Raw genomic sequence first — 17,766 nt, forward strand, 5'->3', positions numbered from 1 at the left:
CATAACAGGCACAATTTGCTGATCCATGAAGGTGGCACAACTCTTACTACAATCCATACTCCCATATAATCTCAACCTAAATCCTTCCAGATGGGTATCCCCCCTGCCCCCACCCATTGATTTAAACTGGTGTAAACCCTCACATCTTTCCCGGCAGATTTCCTGAGTTAAGACTGCTCTGCCTTTCATTTCAAGGTGGCACAATACACTGGTTTTAAGAATGCAATGTTTTAAGACATTGACTTCAAATTTCACTTCTATCCATGAACTCCCTACAACTAGGTGGCTTTAGGCATGCCACTGTCTCTTAACCTCCCCTGTAAGAACTTAGCAATACTGACTAGATTGTTAAAGCATACCAGGATAACACTTGCAAAGTGCTCTGTGCAATAAAGGCACTATATAAAATGATAATAAATTATTGCTGGATTAGGTTTCCCCACCTCAGATGTGCCAATCAAGAAACCCTTGATTTGGCCTTTTGACTAAGGTTTGGTTGGGGTTTGGGCACAGGCTTGCCTGCCTGCTTTGGGATGGGCCAGCATCCTTTTTAGGTGTCTTTGCCTTAAGGGTACTGCTAATTAGGCTTATAGAGAGAATGCAATACCCAACCGAGAGGATCTATAAATAAATAAGAAATGTCCTCCAAAAGGGCATCCAGATACCGCACAAATAAATGAGAGGAGTGTAATCCTATCATGCTCTTCCTCCTCAGGCCCTGCCTGAGTTAAGTTCCCCTTGTGAAAAACCAGACGGCCTTAAATGTTTGCCTTTATTGCGGGTGCTGCATTTGCCCTAGGGCGCGGCGGTCGTGATCCTGAGCTTGGGTTTGCACCTGCGGGTTAGCCTTCAGCTGGGTTTGGGAAGGCAGACCAAGTATTTCAAGCAATTCAACTCGGGAGAGAGGGGATTGGGGAAATTCTGCTAACCTTGGCTGCCTTCTCCTCACCCAGAGGGGCGGCTGCTCCAGGTGGCATTATCAGGAGCAAGAGCAGCAGCCGCCCGCCCGCCTCCTCTTCCCCCCGGTGCATCCCTTTGTCACGCCGCGCCAGAGACCCCCCGCGTCTCCCAAAGCTGCTGCTGCTGCACATTAATATGCTTCACCAGCAGCTCTCTTTGCAGGCGGCCAAGCCTGCGCGTCTGTTGCCGCTCCAGCTCCCTCCGAGTCCGAACATGGACGACGCGAGCCCCTATGCAAATCAGGGATCGGAATACCCGCCAATAGCGGCGCGGCTCCGTGCTCGCCCCCGCCAATGGGAAGCCGCCGACAGGCTGGGCTTGGATTTATATCCTCCAGCATCTCGCGCTTGTTATTGTCACTGCAGCTGCGGCTCTCGGGCGGAGCGCTCCGCTTGGCGAGGCGGCGAACGGTGAGGGGAGGGAGGTGACCCCTGCGCGCGGCCGGGAGCGCGGCCTGCAACCTGCTCACTGCCAGTCCGCTCCGGGGTTGGGTTGCAAGGCGGGGTGGCGCGCAGCGGGGAGGGGGCGGAGCTGCTCCGGAACACGCGTCAGGCTCGCAACCTGCGTTCCCACGTTACTTTGCTAACACTCTGTGGTGGCGGTGTTTTTCTCCAGGTCTTTCTCCTCCTCTGCCTGCTTCGCGCCGGGCCTCGGCTTGCAGCCCTTTCGGAGCGCCCCCCTGCCCGCCCCCTCCAGCCCAGCCGCCTGCCCGCGATGTCCGGCCGAGGGAAGTCCGGCGGCAAAGCGCGCGCCAAAGCCAAGTCCCGCTCGTCCCGCGCCGGCCTGCAGTTCCCGGTGGGCCGCGTGCACCGGCTGCTGCGGAAAGGCAACTACGCCGAGCGGGTGGGCGCCGGGGCGCCCGTCTACCTGGCGGCCGTGCTGGAGTACCTGTCGGCCGAGATCCTGGAGCTGGCCGGCAACGCGGCGCGGGACAACAAGAAGACCCGCATCATCCCGCGGCACCTGCAGCTGGCCATCCGCAACGACGAGGAGCTCAACAAGCTGCTGGGCGGGGTGACCATCGCCCAGGGCGGGGTCCTGCCCAACATCCAGGCCGTGCTGCTGCCCAAGAAGACCCAGAGCTCCAAGAAATGAGCCCGGCCCTGTTTCCGAAGGGGAACAACAAAGAATGGGCCGGTGATGTGTCCCCGCCACCCCACCCGCAGGATCCGACCCAGCGGGCACCGGACATTTTCTCCCTTTTCCCTCTGCTTCACTTGGAGCAGCCAGCGCCGGGCAGATCTCTTCCTCTCCGCCTCCTCTGCCTTGGCGCAGACATCGCTGGGCCGCCTCTGCGCCTCCTCTCCTCGCTCTGGTCCTCCCTGTCCGCCTGGCGCTGCAGCCGCCGGGCTTCCCTCTCGCCCCTGCCAGCCCTCTTTCCTTCCAATGATCTGCACCTCGCTTGGCACTCCTGCCCTCTATCAGTCCCAGGGATTGGTGTGGGAAGAGCAGGCTTAAATCATTTTTCTGTGTCGCGAGAGGGGCACGTGCTGCGGGCCTGGTGGCTGCCACCTAGTGCCCTGCAAATTGATTTCTGTATTATTATTTTTCCTCCCTCTGTCTCTCTCTTCTCATTCTCCCTCCCATCCCCATGATTTATCCCCTAATCTACTACTCTGAAGCTGCTTATACCTGCAGCATCTGTGCAATTAGCTTTTCTTTTCCCTCCCTCCCCCTCCCTTAAAGCCACTATTAATTTTTCGGGAAAGGGGATTTGGAAAGAAAGGACAGTTTTGGAACTAGAAGAATGATTTGTGCATCTTGTTTTTCTTGCATTGGGACTAACTGGAAGAACGAAGTCACGAAGCAAGGTGGAAGCTGCAAGCCTGCCCTAGGAAGGCAAGGGACTTGGCAGTGTGCCACCATTTGTGACCATGGAGGCTTTCTGCATCCTGTCTGTGCACCTGTCAGGGAGGGAGGATGAAGGCAGAGCCTCTCCATTCATTACTGTTCTGCACAAATATTCCGTCTACTCTCTTAAAACTGCTCTGTCACGGAGCTCAATACAGTGATGGATCTATCTACCTGTTGTTGCTGCACATCCCCATTCAATGTGATCACAAACTTAATAAAATGTTGGAGGGGGGAGGGGAGAAAAGGAAGCTGCCAGAAAAAATCGTAATGTGAAAAGAGCCACTACTCTTGTTGAGAGAAATATTCATCTCTTCAAGCGCTAAGCTTTTTTTCTCCCCCTTCCTTGTTTGCTTTATGATGCAGTATTGTATCACTGTATCTGTACTCCATTCCTAATTGTGTGCTGGTGTTAAATTTTGATTTTATTGTTGTTGCAAACCTTTTTTTAAAGAAAGGGGGAATCTAGTTTATGAAGTTAACAGCCTTGGGCTGGAGGCAAACAGTAGTGTGAGTGTGTGTGTGTGTAAGAGAGAGAGAGGCAAGTTATTGGACAGTGTCTTCAGTTTCCTAAGGTATGCACATCTTGTCCTACTGTCACTTCTGGCCAAACATGGTTGGGGTAAGGTTTTGAATGATGTGAATCATTTGGGCCAGACACAAAAGTGAGATGAGTGCACAGGCCAAGAACAGTAATTGTCTTTCAGACCAACTCTTTGGAGAGGGAGGGCTCCTATTATCTGTCTCTAGCCTTGATTGGTGCTGCATTCAGATCTTCTGAATGCGCTTAGCAGCTTAGCTGGAACCTCATTTTAAGCAAGGGTTCTTGGATTTAGGTCGTATTTTTGTCCTGTTGACGTCAGCAGAGCTAAAATCAAAAGTATTTTAGTATAATGGCTTTTGTGGTTTTTCAGCCTAAGTGATGGTAGGTCTGGAGGTGCCTGAAGCTTCCTTGAGACAGAAGCAATTACCTTGTGTGGTCTGTTCTGTCCTCCTCCCACCCCCATTCCCTTTTGGGTTATTAATTCTGTTATAGACCTTTCCCCAACGATGGAGGTTTGGCATTCTGTATCTTTGTTTTGCACTTTAAAACTATACACAGGTTTTTTCCCTGTTCAGAATTTCACGCCTGGTGCATAAAATAGAGTGCAATTGTGGCATCTGTTTAATTGTAATCCTCAATGGATTAATTTTTGGGATTTGGGTTTTTCTAGGGGAAAAAACTGAATTTATACTAGAGTAAAATATCTAGTAATGTGTTGGTTTACTAAATTGGTGTTTGGGTAACGTATGAGCATGGAAGATGGCCTAGCCAGTCCTGTGGTGCATAGTAGCTATGGTACTCTAGAGATGGTATCAGAGCCAAATCTTGCTTGCTTGCCTAGGTGAAAAGTTTATAGAACCACGTGCATGCAGCAGTGTCTAGGCTATTGAGCAAGTAGAACTTGTAATATTTATGGGCAACTGTGTATGTGCTGTCAAGTAGCATGTGTTCAACCTATCAAGTGAGGTGTAAATCTGTGGATGAAGTATTGTCTTGCTCTGATTTGACAAATAACACATAGGTTAGTGGAACTTGGATGCTTTAATACCTGGGTAATGAAGGTGGTTTGTTCACTCCTTAGTGATACCTAAGAGGTAGAACCTTGATCTGCTCCTGTCTGATTTGTCTTGCCTATCTCCCACTGCAGACCCAGGAAAAAAAGACCCATTGTTTCTAAGTTGCTATCTCATTCCTCTGGCACTGGACCAGTGTAAGGCTCTTGCTTTCTTCTAGAATGAACATGGATTGCATAATTGTGGGGAAGAGATTGTTTAAATGCAAATAACTACTGAAAAATAGGAAATGAGAGTTTGTGTTTTTCTGTCTTTTATTATTTCAAGATCAGTATTTTGTGTTCTGTCAAAAGACTGCTTTGTATTTATTAGAAAATGCAGAACTTGTGATACTGGAAAAGTGCAAAACCAATATTCTTATTAAACCGATTCAGTCTTGAATGCATGTCAAAGATGTCTCTTGTCGACACATCACTTAATTAGCTGTTTGGGGGTTACTGAATCCACGAAAGGTTTTTGGGTGGTTTGAGGTCTGTAATGTGCATTTATGCCCTACTCTCCTGAAAATACTGCTGGAAGAAAGGGAAGGTGGGCAGTGGAAGGTCAAAGGTTTGGTCTAGTAACTCTGACTTGACTGCAGTGTGAGCCATCTGTCTTTCAGCTCCCTTGTTCCCTCTTTCTATCGAATAGCAAATTAAATGGTGTTGATTAATAAATGGGAAATGAATGTTTGTATCAAATCTTAAAGCCCATTTTGCCCAAAGTATCCTTCTGTGGTCCTGGCAGTGGAGCCCATTTTTTAAAATATTTATCTGACTTGCACAACCAAATGCCTCATATCTTCCTCACTTCTCTCTGCTTGGCAAATGACACCCTGATCCCAAGATTCCCTTGCATGCAGAGAGCCCTGCACAACCCAAGGTTTCCCATTAACTTACATTAGAAATGCACTGGGTTATTCCTGACATCAGTGCAACCCATGCACTATTAATCTGTGTTAGACCCGTCAAGCATTTATTTGGTGATGCCCATTCAAAGTTGATATGATTTGCTTCCGAAAAGTGCTAGCATCAGAGTATGAAGTCCTGAGGAAGCCAGTTCAGTTGGATGCAGTATTCAAAGTAAATGGGGACAGGATTAAGCTGTGCAGTGCATTTCTTGCTGGCAGAACTTGCATTGTGCTCTCGTGTATTCTCTGTTCAGAATTAATGAAATCTGTTTAGCAATTAACAAAAATAACCTTCCTAAGCCCTCATCACATGGCCCCTTGGTATATTTTACTTTTAACTGTGTTTTAAATGTAAAGCTGAAGGGAAGAGAACATGATTAAATCAACAGATGGTAAAAAGTAATATTAGAAAGGGATGTCAGTTCTACAAAGGGGCTTCGCTGTGAAAAGCTTAGGGTCCCATATGTGAGCATCTAAAAGGCTGGTGCTTCCCTGCAGCCTCCCCCCCCTTTAGTACCTTTCTACCATCTGTTTATGTCAATGGGTAGAACTGGCATGTGGGGTTGTGAAAACTTAAATGACACTAAAAAGAAAATATTGCTCTTGTCCAGAAATGGCATTCCTTACAATAGCAGCTAGCTTGCTCTTCTATCTGTGGGAGTCTATAGTTCAGTTTGCAAGTAACACTAAGCCAAACCATGAATGTATTGATGTCCAGACTGCCAAAGAGGAGAGAGTATGGCTGCTTTGTTCTTCCTCTGAGCTAAGCTATGATTTAGTTTAGCATGTTATCCAGACTTGTAGTTTGCCTTGCTCCAGACAAACGAGGAACTGTAAACCAAAAGCAAACCTTGGAGTTTACTGGAGCAAGACAAGCCATGAGCCTGGCCTGCATTTGGATGACATGCTAAGCTAAACCGTGACTTAGCTCACAGGGGCAGGAGCTAAGTGGAATCTATGATCTCCAGGAATCCCGATGGTATGGCTTAGCATGGTGGATGAACTGTGTCTGTATATTGCTTGAATTAGTGGCACAAATGTGAGCTTTTCTGCCCTGTCGTGTCACCGTTAACTCTTCCCTTTAACGCAGATGGAAATGAATGAATGGTGGAAATTAGATTCAGGAAGAGAATGCAGGTAGCAAGGTGTGTGGAAAAGCTTAGAAGTGACTTGAAAGCAGCAGCCTTTATATCCATTTTGGAAGATAACTTTGGATTGAGGGTGAAGAGAGGAAGTCTTGGTGATCGGTCAATTCAAATGAACAGCACAGCTTAGAAACATAATTTAATTGTACAGCTTAACATAATGTAATTGTACAGCTTAGAAACATAAGTCATTGCAATATATAGGGATCTTGGTGAACAGCATTAATGACCGCTCTACAGAGTACCAAAAAATAAAAATTTATTCTAAATTTATTAGATTCCCAATAGTGAACTGAACAGCCATCTTTAACAAACTGGGGATATTCATTTAAAAGGCCTTCCATCCATACTATAGAATACTGTTGAAATCTGATGTGAGCCGCAGCAGGTAGGTCAGGACTAGTACTGTGTTGCCACACGATGCTTCTCAACACATTATATAATATAGCACTTGGATTGAAAAATGTGCTTCTATAATCCTGAAAACAGTTTAAGGTAGTGGACACAGAGCTTGTGTAAAAGGAACGAGAGATCTTCAACATAAAAATGCCTCCAAACTCCCAGCAGACTCTGCTACCTGCTACTCTTCTGTTTGAGCCTGTAGCCTGAGAGCCTTGCAAATTATAGAAGGGGGTGCTGTGGTTTCCCCCCTCTGCCTATTTTTCACGTGCCTGTTTCTGCCTTTTGGAAATATCCTTGCAGGGAATTAGGGTAATCATGGCTCCTTTTGGAAAAGGTGAAGTCATTTAATGTTTTCCTTCTCTTGGAGAAACATACCATGCTGCTACAGTGGTGGTTGTAGCTATCTGCACTTAGATATAACAGGGGTAGCCAGAGTGGGGCCCTCCAGCTGTTGAACTGCTACTTCCATCAGCCCCAGCCAGTAGTTCCAAGGTAATGGATGGTGGGAGTTGTAGTTCAACAGCTGTACCACATGGTGTTCTTTTCCCCCCTGTGTACAGAGCCCCCATAGCTTAAGTGTGGCTTAGTTGGATGCTGCTGGTTAAAGCTTGAAACTGTTGGATTATTCTGGAATGGACAAAGTTGAACTGTAAGAAATGTGAAAATACCAGTTCACAAAAGTGAAAGTATCTCCATGCATGATTTGAATAAAGTCTATCAATATAGTTTGCAGGGGGGTGCCTTGCTCCTGTATGTGCATTGGGTTGTGAAGCTGGGAGAATATCTTACCATCCTGTCTTCTTAAGTAGTTTATCAAGATAGAGGTTTTTCCTGAAGTGCCAAAATCTGGCCCACTGCAGTTAGTTCTAGGCCACAACTCAGGCTATATTTATTATAAGGATCTTTCTATACCACTAGTTTTATCTGGACATTTAGAATAGTATTATCACCCTTTTTGTACAATTTGGATACCCCTTACAGCTCCACACTCGCTATGTATTATTACGTTCTTCAGAACCAAATGGTGGTGGTTAAATTTGCATGATGGTGAGTTATGGCACCTATTAGGGACCATTTCATGGTGGGTGATGCATTCTCTTACCCTCCCCCTTATTTGTAAACCTGAACTGTGCGCTGTGTGTTTTCTTTTATGTAGAGGATTCCTTGTGGACAAGTGCTAAGATTAAAAGTGTAGGAAACAGTCAGGCTGCTCCTTCTACAGGCTTGGTCTTAGTTCCTGGTTCTAATGTGCTCAGCTATTGGAGCTCCTTTAAGTGTTCTCCAAGGGGTTGAAAGTTAGGCCATATTATAATATGTGGGGTGATATTTGTGTTTGTATTAGCAGGGCCCTGCTCTACTGCACCATTTCTGCCACCCTAAGCAAGTGCCTTCCAATTCCCTTCTTAAGGTTATATACTTCCCTGACCTGAGTAGCCCCATGGCAAGATCCTGCAAAAGCAGGCCTGGGGCTAGCCCAGCTTCCCTCTCTCCCAGGCCATATTCTCCCTAGACCTTTCCCCTATCCCAGGCAGCACCCGGGTACCAGCCTCCACCGTTCATTTCCCACTTTCACCTCTTCGTTTGCTGCGACTGCCCCTTCATATTGCTGCCGCGGACAAGTAGCAAGCTGCTGGGGTGGAGCTCTTGTTTTTCTGGCAGCGGAAAGCAGGCCACTGGCAGGAAGGGACACCGGCAGGAAGGGTGGGTGACTATACAACTACAGTGGTACAGTACCTCGGATTAAGTACTTAATTCGTTCCGGAGGTCTGTTCTTAACCTGAAACTGTTCTTAACCCGAAGCACACTTTAGCTAATGGGGCCTCCTGCTGCCGCCGCGCTGCTGCTGCTGCGCAATTTGTTCTCATCCTGAAGCAAAGTTCTTAACCTGAAGCACTATTTCTGAGTTAGCAGAGTCTGTAACCTGAAGCGTATGTAACCCGAGGTACCACTGTACCGCCCAGCCTCATATGGGATGGTTAAGAAGAGCACTGACTATATGTAGTCACATTGGGTGTTTTTAGCTTAGGGAGCTACACTGCAGGACTGTTGTAAGGCACTCCCGCCCCTTACGCTGAGATAAACGATAGGCCGGAGCAGGCCTTTGGCCGCGAGGGCGGGTGGCAGAAAGCAGCGGTAGCAGCTCCGGAGAGATGATCAATTCACGACTCAGTTGAGCACTTTGGTGCCGCCTCCCCCTTTTCAACCTGCTATCTGCGAAAGGAGTGACGCTACCGGTGCAGACGAATGGCTTGACGTAACCGCCCCGGCCAGCCAACCAACGGGCGTTTCCCCACTCGTGCGCACTGGCGCCCGATGACGTAATCCCCCATGTACGCAAAGGCTAGGCTCGCCCCCTAGAGGCTTCTTTTTAGCAAGGTGCATGTGCGGGGTTTGGGGGAGGAGGGGGACCGCCAAACCAAAGGATTGCCGCCTTCTCCCTGGAACTTCAGGTCCGGCTCGGATTTTTATGTGGACGACGACCTCCAACCTGCAATATGGGTGAAAAAAGTGGCCAAGGGCAGAGTTTTTGCTAACAGGGCAATGCAATGCTTACCGGCCCTTGCAGAAAATGGAGCTCAAATCAGAGGAAAGAGCTCGTTTGAAATGATTGACACGCCCACCTCCAGGAAACTCCACACCGGCAGAAAATTAAGCGGGTGGAATGCGCAACCTTCCCCACCCTCCACGCACAAGCTACAGCTTTCCCTTGCCTGGTACCCAGCCTCCTCCACCCTATAGCCGCACCCCTATTATCTCCGGTTAATCCCACTAACGCCCCCATTTCCCACCCTCCCTCCCTCGCAGTTTTCATTTGCCTCTTGCAGTTAAAACACACGGAGGAAGCAGCGAGTGAAAAAAAAGCATTTTAAACTATTTATTGAACAAAAAAACCAAAAAACACAAGTGCGGAGGGGAAAGGCTACCGAAGGCAAGACACCTTTGAAGGCAGTATGATGATCTTTCAGGAGAGGAGGGAGATCCCCTCCGATCCCCACCTTCCCTAGAACTGAGCATCTATGCATCCGGCCCGGTAATGGCTGTGCAGGCCTCTCAAAGGCAAAAACGAAATAAAAAAGCACCCCGACACAACCCCGCTTGGTCCCAACCGCTCCCCATTTCTCCCCTCCCTCCTTGCATCCCGAGAAGCGCCTTTTTAAAGGGAAAAGCCGAGACGCCCTTGCAAAGCCGTTGCCATGGCGCCGCAGCGGCATCCGAGGGGCGGCCACGACGGCCGGGGAAACTTTCGGAAGGCAGCCAAAACGCCCCCGTGAGCATGGAGAACCAGGGGAAAGCAGGGAAGCGGCGCCGCCTATCCATATTTTTCGGGGGAGGGGGGGCAGGAAAAAAATAACTATTCCAAATTTAAAAAAACAAAAGAACCCCGCACAAGCCCTCAAGTCATCCCCCCTTTATTAAAAAAAATAAAATAAAGGGCTGGGGCGAATAACGTGTTCCTCTCCCCTCCAAGGAACCGGCGGCCATGAAGAAAAGGTGCGCCTCCAACCCACGCCCACCCCTCATCCCCCCCCCCAAAAGAAAAAGCTACAGAAACGAAACCGGGTAACATGGCTGTGCTGAGAGCAATAAGTCACAATGTCTCGAGGCTCCACAAGTCCAGGGCCCCTGCCCTCTCCATCTGCGCCTCATTCATTTCCTGCTCTTGAGCGCCTTGGGCTTGGCCGACTTCTTCACCTTCTTGGCGCTGGGCGAGGCGGCCGTCTTCTTGGCCGCCTTCTTGGCTTTCACCTTGTCCTTCTTGGCGGCGGCCCCGCCGGCGCCTTTCTTGTGCGACTTCTTCTCCAGCTTTTTGCTCTTGGCCACGGGCTTCTTCTCGACCTTGCGCGAGGCGGGCACGGCCACCGCCTTCTTGTGCGACTTGGCGTGCGAGGCGCCCCCGCCTCCTGCTCCGGCGCCCCCTTCTCCGCCCTCCAGCTTCTTCCTGTTGAGCTTGAAGGAGCCGTTGGCGCCCGTGCCCTTCACCTGCAGCAAGGTGTCGTTCTGCACCAGCGCCTTGATGGAGTACTTGAGGTAGGTGCGCCCGTTCTGCTGGTCGAACCAGGCCACTTTCTTGGCTTCGTTGTAGATCTTGGCCAGCGAAGAGCCGTTGCGCTCGCCCAGCTTGCGGATCGCCTCCACCACCAGCTGGCTGTACTTGCCCGGCTGGTTCTTCTTCTTGCTATTTTTCTTCTTCTTGGAGGGCGACAACACCGACCCGCCGCCGCCTTTGGCTTTCTTGGCGGCGCCTTTCTTCTCCGGAGCCAGAGGCGCCTCTTCCGCCTCGGCCAGGGGCAGGTCGGCTTCTTCCAGCTCAACAGACATGCCGGATAAAGCGGGACGGCGCTCTTCGCAAGAGAAAAAGACCAGGCTCGTGTGCGCGCTCGGGAAGCAGCAGCAAGCGCGGTAGCCGAGCACAGCTCGCCTCTGCTCCGCCCGAGAGAAAGCCGTCTGCCTGGGCGGGCTCCGCCACAGCTCTTTATATGCGCCAGGAGCGGACCACGTTGAGAACAACAACAGGCAGCGAGGAGGCCGGCTCCAAGTTGTGCTTTTTGTGGCCCCTTCGGCGAGCTCTCCCGCCCGCGTCCGGCGGCCTAGGGTCGGGCTGCCGGCGCCAGCGGCTGCTCCCGACGGTGCCTGACGGAGCTGCCCGGGCGCCGCAGCCTCCCGGGGCTGGGAAAGGTTCCCTGGAGGCGATTTTAAGGGCGCACCCTATGCTGGGGGAAGGCAGAGGATGGGGGCGCCCTGTATGGAGGGCTCTGGGGGCCCCCGAGGGATCCGCACGGCACGGCCAACGCGCGGACCCCGTAGAGAAGAGGGCGCCGCGTGCCGCTGGCCGGTCGTGGGGCGCCGGCGACCCTCGGGGGGGTGACTAGCCCAGGGTTAATTTGTTGCAACTAACACACTGGACGCCCTCACGTGGTCGGCTGCAGCAGCAACGGAGCTGTGGAGCTCATTCCAGGGGGGTCCCCGCCCGATCTGGAGGGGCCGTGACTCAAGGGGTTGCGGGGCTCAGAGAGGGCAGGATTTGGCCGCCCAGGGATCCTCGGTTGTAGGGCGGTAGCACCTTCCAGTTTGGGCTAGAGGGGGTTGCAAGCCCTCCCCCTACCACGCAGGCACTCCCAACGGAGGCGCGTTTGGTCTCTGGTATGAAGTGGTATGGAAGGGCAAAGGGGCGCTGCTATTTGTGCTGCTTTTGGGGGGCGAGGAGGCGCGATGTATATTTACCATAGGAAATGCCCAAATTCGTGAAACAACTGATGAAGCGAAGGTCGGGTGGGGGGCGATTCTCGAACAACCAGGTGAAGGAGCCTGCAGAGAAGGCGTTGGGTGCCCATCGCTTTATTGCTTTTGAGTTTGTATATATTTATATTTGCGAGTTCATTATATCAGCCTCGGTAACTCCTGTTAGATGGGGTTGGGGTGGCCATGTCTCAACTTGGGCTTCGTGCGGGGAAATGAATATGGAGGATGTTTTCAGGATCTTGCCATTTGTCTTTAAAGGTACGGGTAACATTGCAAGGCACCGGGAGATAAGAGGGCATGTAAAGTCTAGCCACGAGAAGTCTCTCCGGGCTACTCCGCACCCCACTTCGAGCTACCTAGGGAGGGGGCGGTGCCCTTTAGTTTCTGGTTAAAAGAAAGCGATAATCGGAGGCGTGCAAAACGGGGAGAAGATCAGCGCCGCGGGGTGGGGGCGGTTTGGTGCAGCGGCTCCTTTTCAGCCAAGGCGCACCTTGGTTTTTTTGTTCCCTTTTCCGGATTTGATTGGAAACAGATCGGGTGGCAACGGACACTTCCTTCAGGGAGCAGCTACTGGCCGCAGGAGGCATCTTGCTCCGCACGCGGGATGCCATGGATTTATCCCGCCTGCCAAGTCTCCTTCCCGCCCCCCAATTTGGGCAGAATTTAAATTCCCCTTTACCCACGTTAGCTTATAATCTATCTGAGAGGGCGCCCGATCCGGACGAATTTAAATAGGGGGGGGCGCATATGCCCCCCCATAGGAAGGGGGCTGGCAGGGAAAGGGGGCGGGGCGGCACCACCTCTGCTTTAGAAGTGCAGACAGCCGTAGCCAATGTTGCCAAGAGCACTGTGTAAAATATGTGTGTGTGTGTGTAGGAGGGGGACGTTTCTTTTTAGATTGGGGGGAGTGGGGGGGGGGAGAGAGAGAGATCTTCATGCAGGGAAGAAAACGAAAGCAACCCAGCGCGGTTGCTGAAGGCGAGGGAGCTTTTTAGCCATGGAATCCGCCTACTCCATCAAAGCCTCTTCTCCGCTGCCACCTTTTAAAGCTGGTTCACGATCGCTCTGGGAGGGAGAGAAGCAGGCGCGTTACACCCACTTTCAACTGCATCCTCCTGCGCAGGAAAAGTTACCCCCACCTTCCTTTGCCTTGACTCTGATTTGCTTCTTATGCCAAAAGGGGGGAAAGGGGGAGAGAGAGGCAATTCAAACCCTCGAGCTCCGCAGCTTGCTTTCTCGCTCCCCCTCCCACTTTCGATAAATCTGACACCCGTCCTCCTCCTCCTCCTCCTCCCATGTCTTATTATTTTCTCCGCCATTTCGCTCGCCCTGCCTCCCTCTTGCACGGCTTTAAAAAACAGCAGTTCTGTGCAGGAGGTAAAAACCGCGCTCTGGGGAAGAGCCCACCCCGTAGGCGTCTTGCAAAGCATGTTGGGACGAGGGGGACCTCGGTTTACCACAGCCTCTTCTGCTCTTAAGCAAAGGATCGCTTTTAAACCCCTTGGTTATGCCTTAGAACAGCCAGAGGTTTCTATGTAGGTGTAAAAAAGCACGTTAGTGAACCGTGGGGATTTTATTTTTAAAACCTTCAAAGCTGAGACCATATCACCACACTGCTTCTCATCTAACTTTTGTTTGAGAAGCAGAGTTCAAATGGATCCCCATGCATCCAGGTAAATACGGACTGGTCAGTTTGACATTGATACCAGGACATTGATACTAGAAGAGATAATTAAACCGTCCATCTGTAAGCACTTAGAAAAGGATGCTGTGATTACTAAGACCCAGCATGGGTTTCTCAAAAATATGCCATGCCAGACAAATCTTCTTTTTTTTATGGAGTTACAAGCTTGATAGATCAGGGGAATACTGTGGACATGGTGTATCTTGATTTCAGAAAGGCTTTTGACAAAGTCCCCCATGATGTGGAGAAGCTGGTAAAGTGTGGGCTAGACATGGTAACTGTTAGATGGATTTGTAGCTCCTTGACTCACCGAACCCAGAGTGCTCACTAATGGTTCCTTGTCTCTTGAAAAAGTGACAAGTGGGATGCCACAGGGTTCTGTCCTGTGCCTGTTGCTGTTCAACATCTTTATAAATGACTTGGACAAATCAAGGATAAGATAATCCAATTTGCAGATGACATGAAACTGGGAGTGGTAGCTAATGCTGCAGAAGACAGAATCAGGATTCAGTATGATTTTAACAGATTGGAGAACTAGACCTAAACTAATAAAATGAAATTCAATAGAGACAATTGTAAGGAATAATCTTAGGCATGAATAACCAGTTGCAAACATAAGATGGGGAACACCTGGCTTGCCAGTAGTACATGTGAAAAGGATCTTAGTAGACCACAAGCTTAACATGAGTCAACACTGTGATGTATCAGCAAAAAAATGCTACTCTAGGCTGCATCAACAGTAATGTCCCAGTCAAGGGAAGCAGTAGTCCTGCTCTGTTCTGCCTTGGTTGGATTACACCTAGAGTACTGCATCCAGTTCTGGGCACCACAATTTAAGAAGGATGTTGACAAGTTGGAATGTGTTCAGAGGAGGGCAACCAAGATTATCAAAGGTCTGGAAACCAAGCCTTCACAGCCTTACAAAACTGAATTTTGCATTTTTCCCCAGGCTCTGATGGAATCACAGTATACACACGTCCCCAATAATAGGGAGTACAGTGTAAAATATGGAAATGCCAAAGAGCATCAGCTTATAGGTTGGCCAAATTTCCACATGGAACCCACTAGAGAAAAGGGAGTGTTAATAAACAAGCTAAAGAATTACCAATCCAGTGTGGTGTAGTGGTTAGGAGCGTTAGTCTCGTAATCTGGGGAACCGGATTCGCGTCTCCGCTCCTCCACATGCAGCTGCTGGGTGACCTTGGGCTAGTCACACTTCTCTGAAGTCTCTCAGCCCCACTCACCACTCACTGTTTGTTGTGGGGAAGGAAGGGAAAGGAGAATGTTAGCCGCTTTGAGACTCCTTCGGGTAGTGATAACGTGGGATATCAAATCCAAACTCGTTGTCTTCTTCTGACCAAGGCAATAGAGTAGGCCTGTTACTTCCTTTGAATGGCTTGCATAACTTCCTAGCCCTTCTTATTACATGTGTTAAAGATGCACAGCTCTCAGAAGTTTTAATAAATTTTATTCCAAACTGCTTTGGGGCTAGTGACACTGGTGATTTGGAATACATGGTCAATCCAAGAGTTTACCGCTCTGTCAATGCATTATTAGCTCCTGCTTTTGCCTTTTTGAACCATAGCAGCTTTGCATGTGTGCGGAATTGACAGAGGACATGCCCAGTTGCCATGCATCTCAAGCCTGGTTAGAACCCAGAAAAAAATAAAATTTCAGTTGACATGCAGGATATCATTATCTACTACACTCCTATGTCCTATACAGGACATTGCATTCCCCCAAACAGGCAGACTCCCAAGAAAAAAGCTAACCTATTTTGTCTAGTCTTCCAACTCCAATTTCCAAAAGATTCTAGCTGATATTTAAGGATACTCAAGTGACAATGATGGGGAAGGCTATAGAAAATCCAAATTGTTCTATGCCTAGGAGAAAGGAATTCATTATAGACCAGTTACTAGAAATGAAATCATTAATATGAACTTTTCATTGAATCAGCTGGTCCAAAACAGCTTTTGATCTAATAAAAGGAATCAGTTGGGGAGCCCTTTTTGCTGATTATCTCTGTACCACCACCAACTTCCACCCTGTTTTTTTTTGGGGGGGGGGCTTTGAATCAGCAAAACTCTCTTCTGTTAAAAGATGCCTCTGCTGGACCAGAAACCCTTCCCTGGGGGGTCCCCACCCACTGATGTCAATTCATCACAGAGCAAATATGAGGTTTTCTAATGAGGGTCCATCAATATGCTTTTGAAAGAATGTAGATCGAAGACAGTGATCAGACCATTCCAACTGCTATAACTATGGTATAAGTGAGAGTGCGGGTCCAAAGCAAAATAGCCACTCCAAGTTCAGCAGCATTTTCTAACTATACTACAATGGCAACAGCCATCCCCTGTATCACAGCAGAAGTTTCCTGAAGGTATATTGGAGGGCAGCTGTCAATGGTTTTACATCCATGAGTGAAGACTTGTTGCCATGACAATTTTAAAATTTGCAAGCATTCTTGGTGTTCACAACACAGAAATTAATAGTGGGCTCTGCTATGACATTTTCAGTTCCTCCTGGGTTGTTTTGATTTGTCAGCTTCTACTTCACTGGAGCCCTGGGAGGCCTGGTGTTACAAGATGCGGTTTTGAACAAGTCATGCTTTTCAAGTGGCAATTCTGTTTGATCAGTGAAGGACGCTTGAAGATACTGAAGCAGCTGGCTACACTGAAACCTGCAATGGCAGAAAAGGCTGTGACATCGCAGCACAGCTATGAAGTAAATCAGCTGCAAACCTCTTTTGGAAGACAAAGAGAACATTTCTGAGAAGAAACCATAGACCATGAAAAAGGCAAAGAAATTTAGAGGAGCCCAAACCATATTGCAACAACCATAGCACATATCCATTTTGTGGCATTCATGTACCATATAGCCATGGGTGGATGTTTTGACAAGTGAAAGAAACTAGCTGCACAGGCAGAACAAGTGTACAGCAATCTGCAGTTCTCGATCTACCTTGTCAAAGGCATAAAGGTGGGACATTGCAACAATCCTACTGACAATAACCATACCAGAAGGCCTGTGCATACATGGTAACGGAAGAGGTTACATTATATACTGGCCTAGATCATCCAATTATTCCTGGCATTGGAGGTGAGCACCATCACTGAATGCCCGGAGGATAAAGAACAGCAGCAGCTCCTTGAAAAATGTTCTAAGCCTCTCCCACTATAGAAGAATTTTACTCTGAAATACTACCAATTAACTGTGCTTGCTTTCTAGAGCTCAAGGCTTTTTGAAAATCACATTGACCTCACACACAACCCACTACCAGGAATGCGTGGTTTCAGCATTGCCGATGTTCAGAGAAGCAGAAGTGCTCAGTATTTTTATCCATGTTTAATTTTGGAGGGATACTCCACACATGAGATGCCTTGAATCTAACGCTTTCATGAGTCATCTATATGGCTAGTGGCCTATATAGTGGTAAGGTTTTGGAGCCAGCTATTGCATTAAAACAATCCGTCCTACATTGTGCAGCAAGGATTTGACCCCATTTCTGTTAAACAACATATACAAACTACAGAGTGGAGGAACTAAATATCTGTTCCTTCTGATATGAAACAAGAAACTGCAGTACAACAATGAGAGCTCTATTGTTCTCCAGGCAATTAGTTAGCTATACAAGACAATGGCCCAGTTTGCACTCAGTGCTAAGCCAAACCATGGCTTAGCACAAATATGCAGGTGTGTGGGTTCCTGGGATGCAGAATGCAAACACTGTGCTCCTTCCCTGGTCCTGCTGTGCTACATAGGAATAAGTCAGGGTTTAGCATTGTATGAACCTGTGGTTGTGGTTGGTTTCTGCTCAAGCCATGAACAGCAAGCCAAGAACAAACCTTGAAAATGGGCTCAGATGCAATGCCAAACCTTGGCATAGTTCTGGGTAGCTGGCAGTAACAGGACAGGGCGTTTGGGAGATGGCTTTCAGCAGAATTTTCACTCCAGGAACGCATTTGCTCATTCATGCT

The 17,766-nt window shown here is 48.9% G+C and overlaps 2 protein-coding genes and 1 long non-coding RNA gene across 3 annotated transcripts; 1 reads left to right on the forward strand and 2 right to left on the reverse strand.

The window, feature by feature from the left end:
• The first annotated feature begins 1,238 nt into the window (after positions 1-1,238).
• LOC310839035 (histone H2A) lies at positions 1,239-4,820 on the forward strand. Its single transcript, XM_083727221.1, has 2 exons — positions 1,239-1,370; positions 1,576-4,820. The coding sequence occupies exons 1-2, from the start codon at positions 1,254-1,256 to the stop codon at positions 2,053-2,055; spliced, it is 597 nt and encodes a 198-aa protein (XP_083583347.1). The 5' UTR covers positions 1,239-1,253; the 3' UTR covers positions 2,056-4,820.
• Positions 3,158-8,368, reverse strand: LOC310839050. The gene is made up of 2 exons (XR_014561314.1): positions 6,646-8,368; positions 3,158-6,167 (listed from the first exon to the last, which is right to left on the reverse strand). It is a non-coding gene; the product is annotated as an uncharacterized lncRNA (long non-coding RNA).
• Positions 8,369-9,715: 1,347 nt separating this feature from the next.
• Positions 9,716-11,328, reverse strand: H1-10 (H1.10 linker histone). The gene has a single exon (XM_083727215.1). The coding sequence runs from the start codon at positions 11,182-11,184 to the stop codon at positions 10,513-10,515; it is 672 nt and encodes a 223-aa protein (XP_083583341.1). The 5' UTR covers positions 11,185-11,328; the 3' UTR covers positions 9,716-10,512.
• Between the last annotated feature and the right edge of the window lie 6,438 nt (positions 11,329-17,766).

Source organism: Podarcis gaigeae, assembly GCF_964106915.1.
Source record: "Podarcis gaigeae genome assembly, chromosome: 2".
NCBI lineage: Eukaryota > Metazoa > Chordata > Lepidosauria > Squamata > Lacertidae > Podarcis > Podarcis gaigeae.

Bases quoted from the DNA above. Each gene is read 5' to 3' on its own strand.
- H1-10 (XM_083727215.1), bottom strand. From the start codon at position 11,184: ATGTCTGTTGAGCTGGAAGAAGCCGACCTGCCCCTGGCCGAGGCGGAA.
- LOC310839035 (XM_083727221.1), top strand. From the start codon at position 1,254: ATGGGAAGCCGCCGACAGGCTGGGCTTGGATTTATATCCTCCAGCATC. The intron at 1,371-1,575 runs GTGAGGGGAGGG...GTTTTTCTCCAG, and splicing joins GCTTGGCGAGGCGGCGAACG to GTCTTTCTCCTCCTCTGCCT.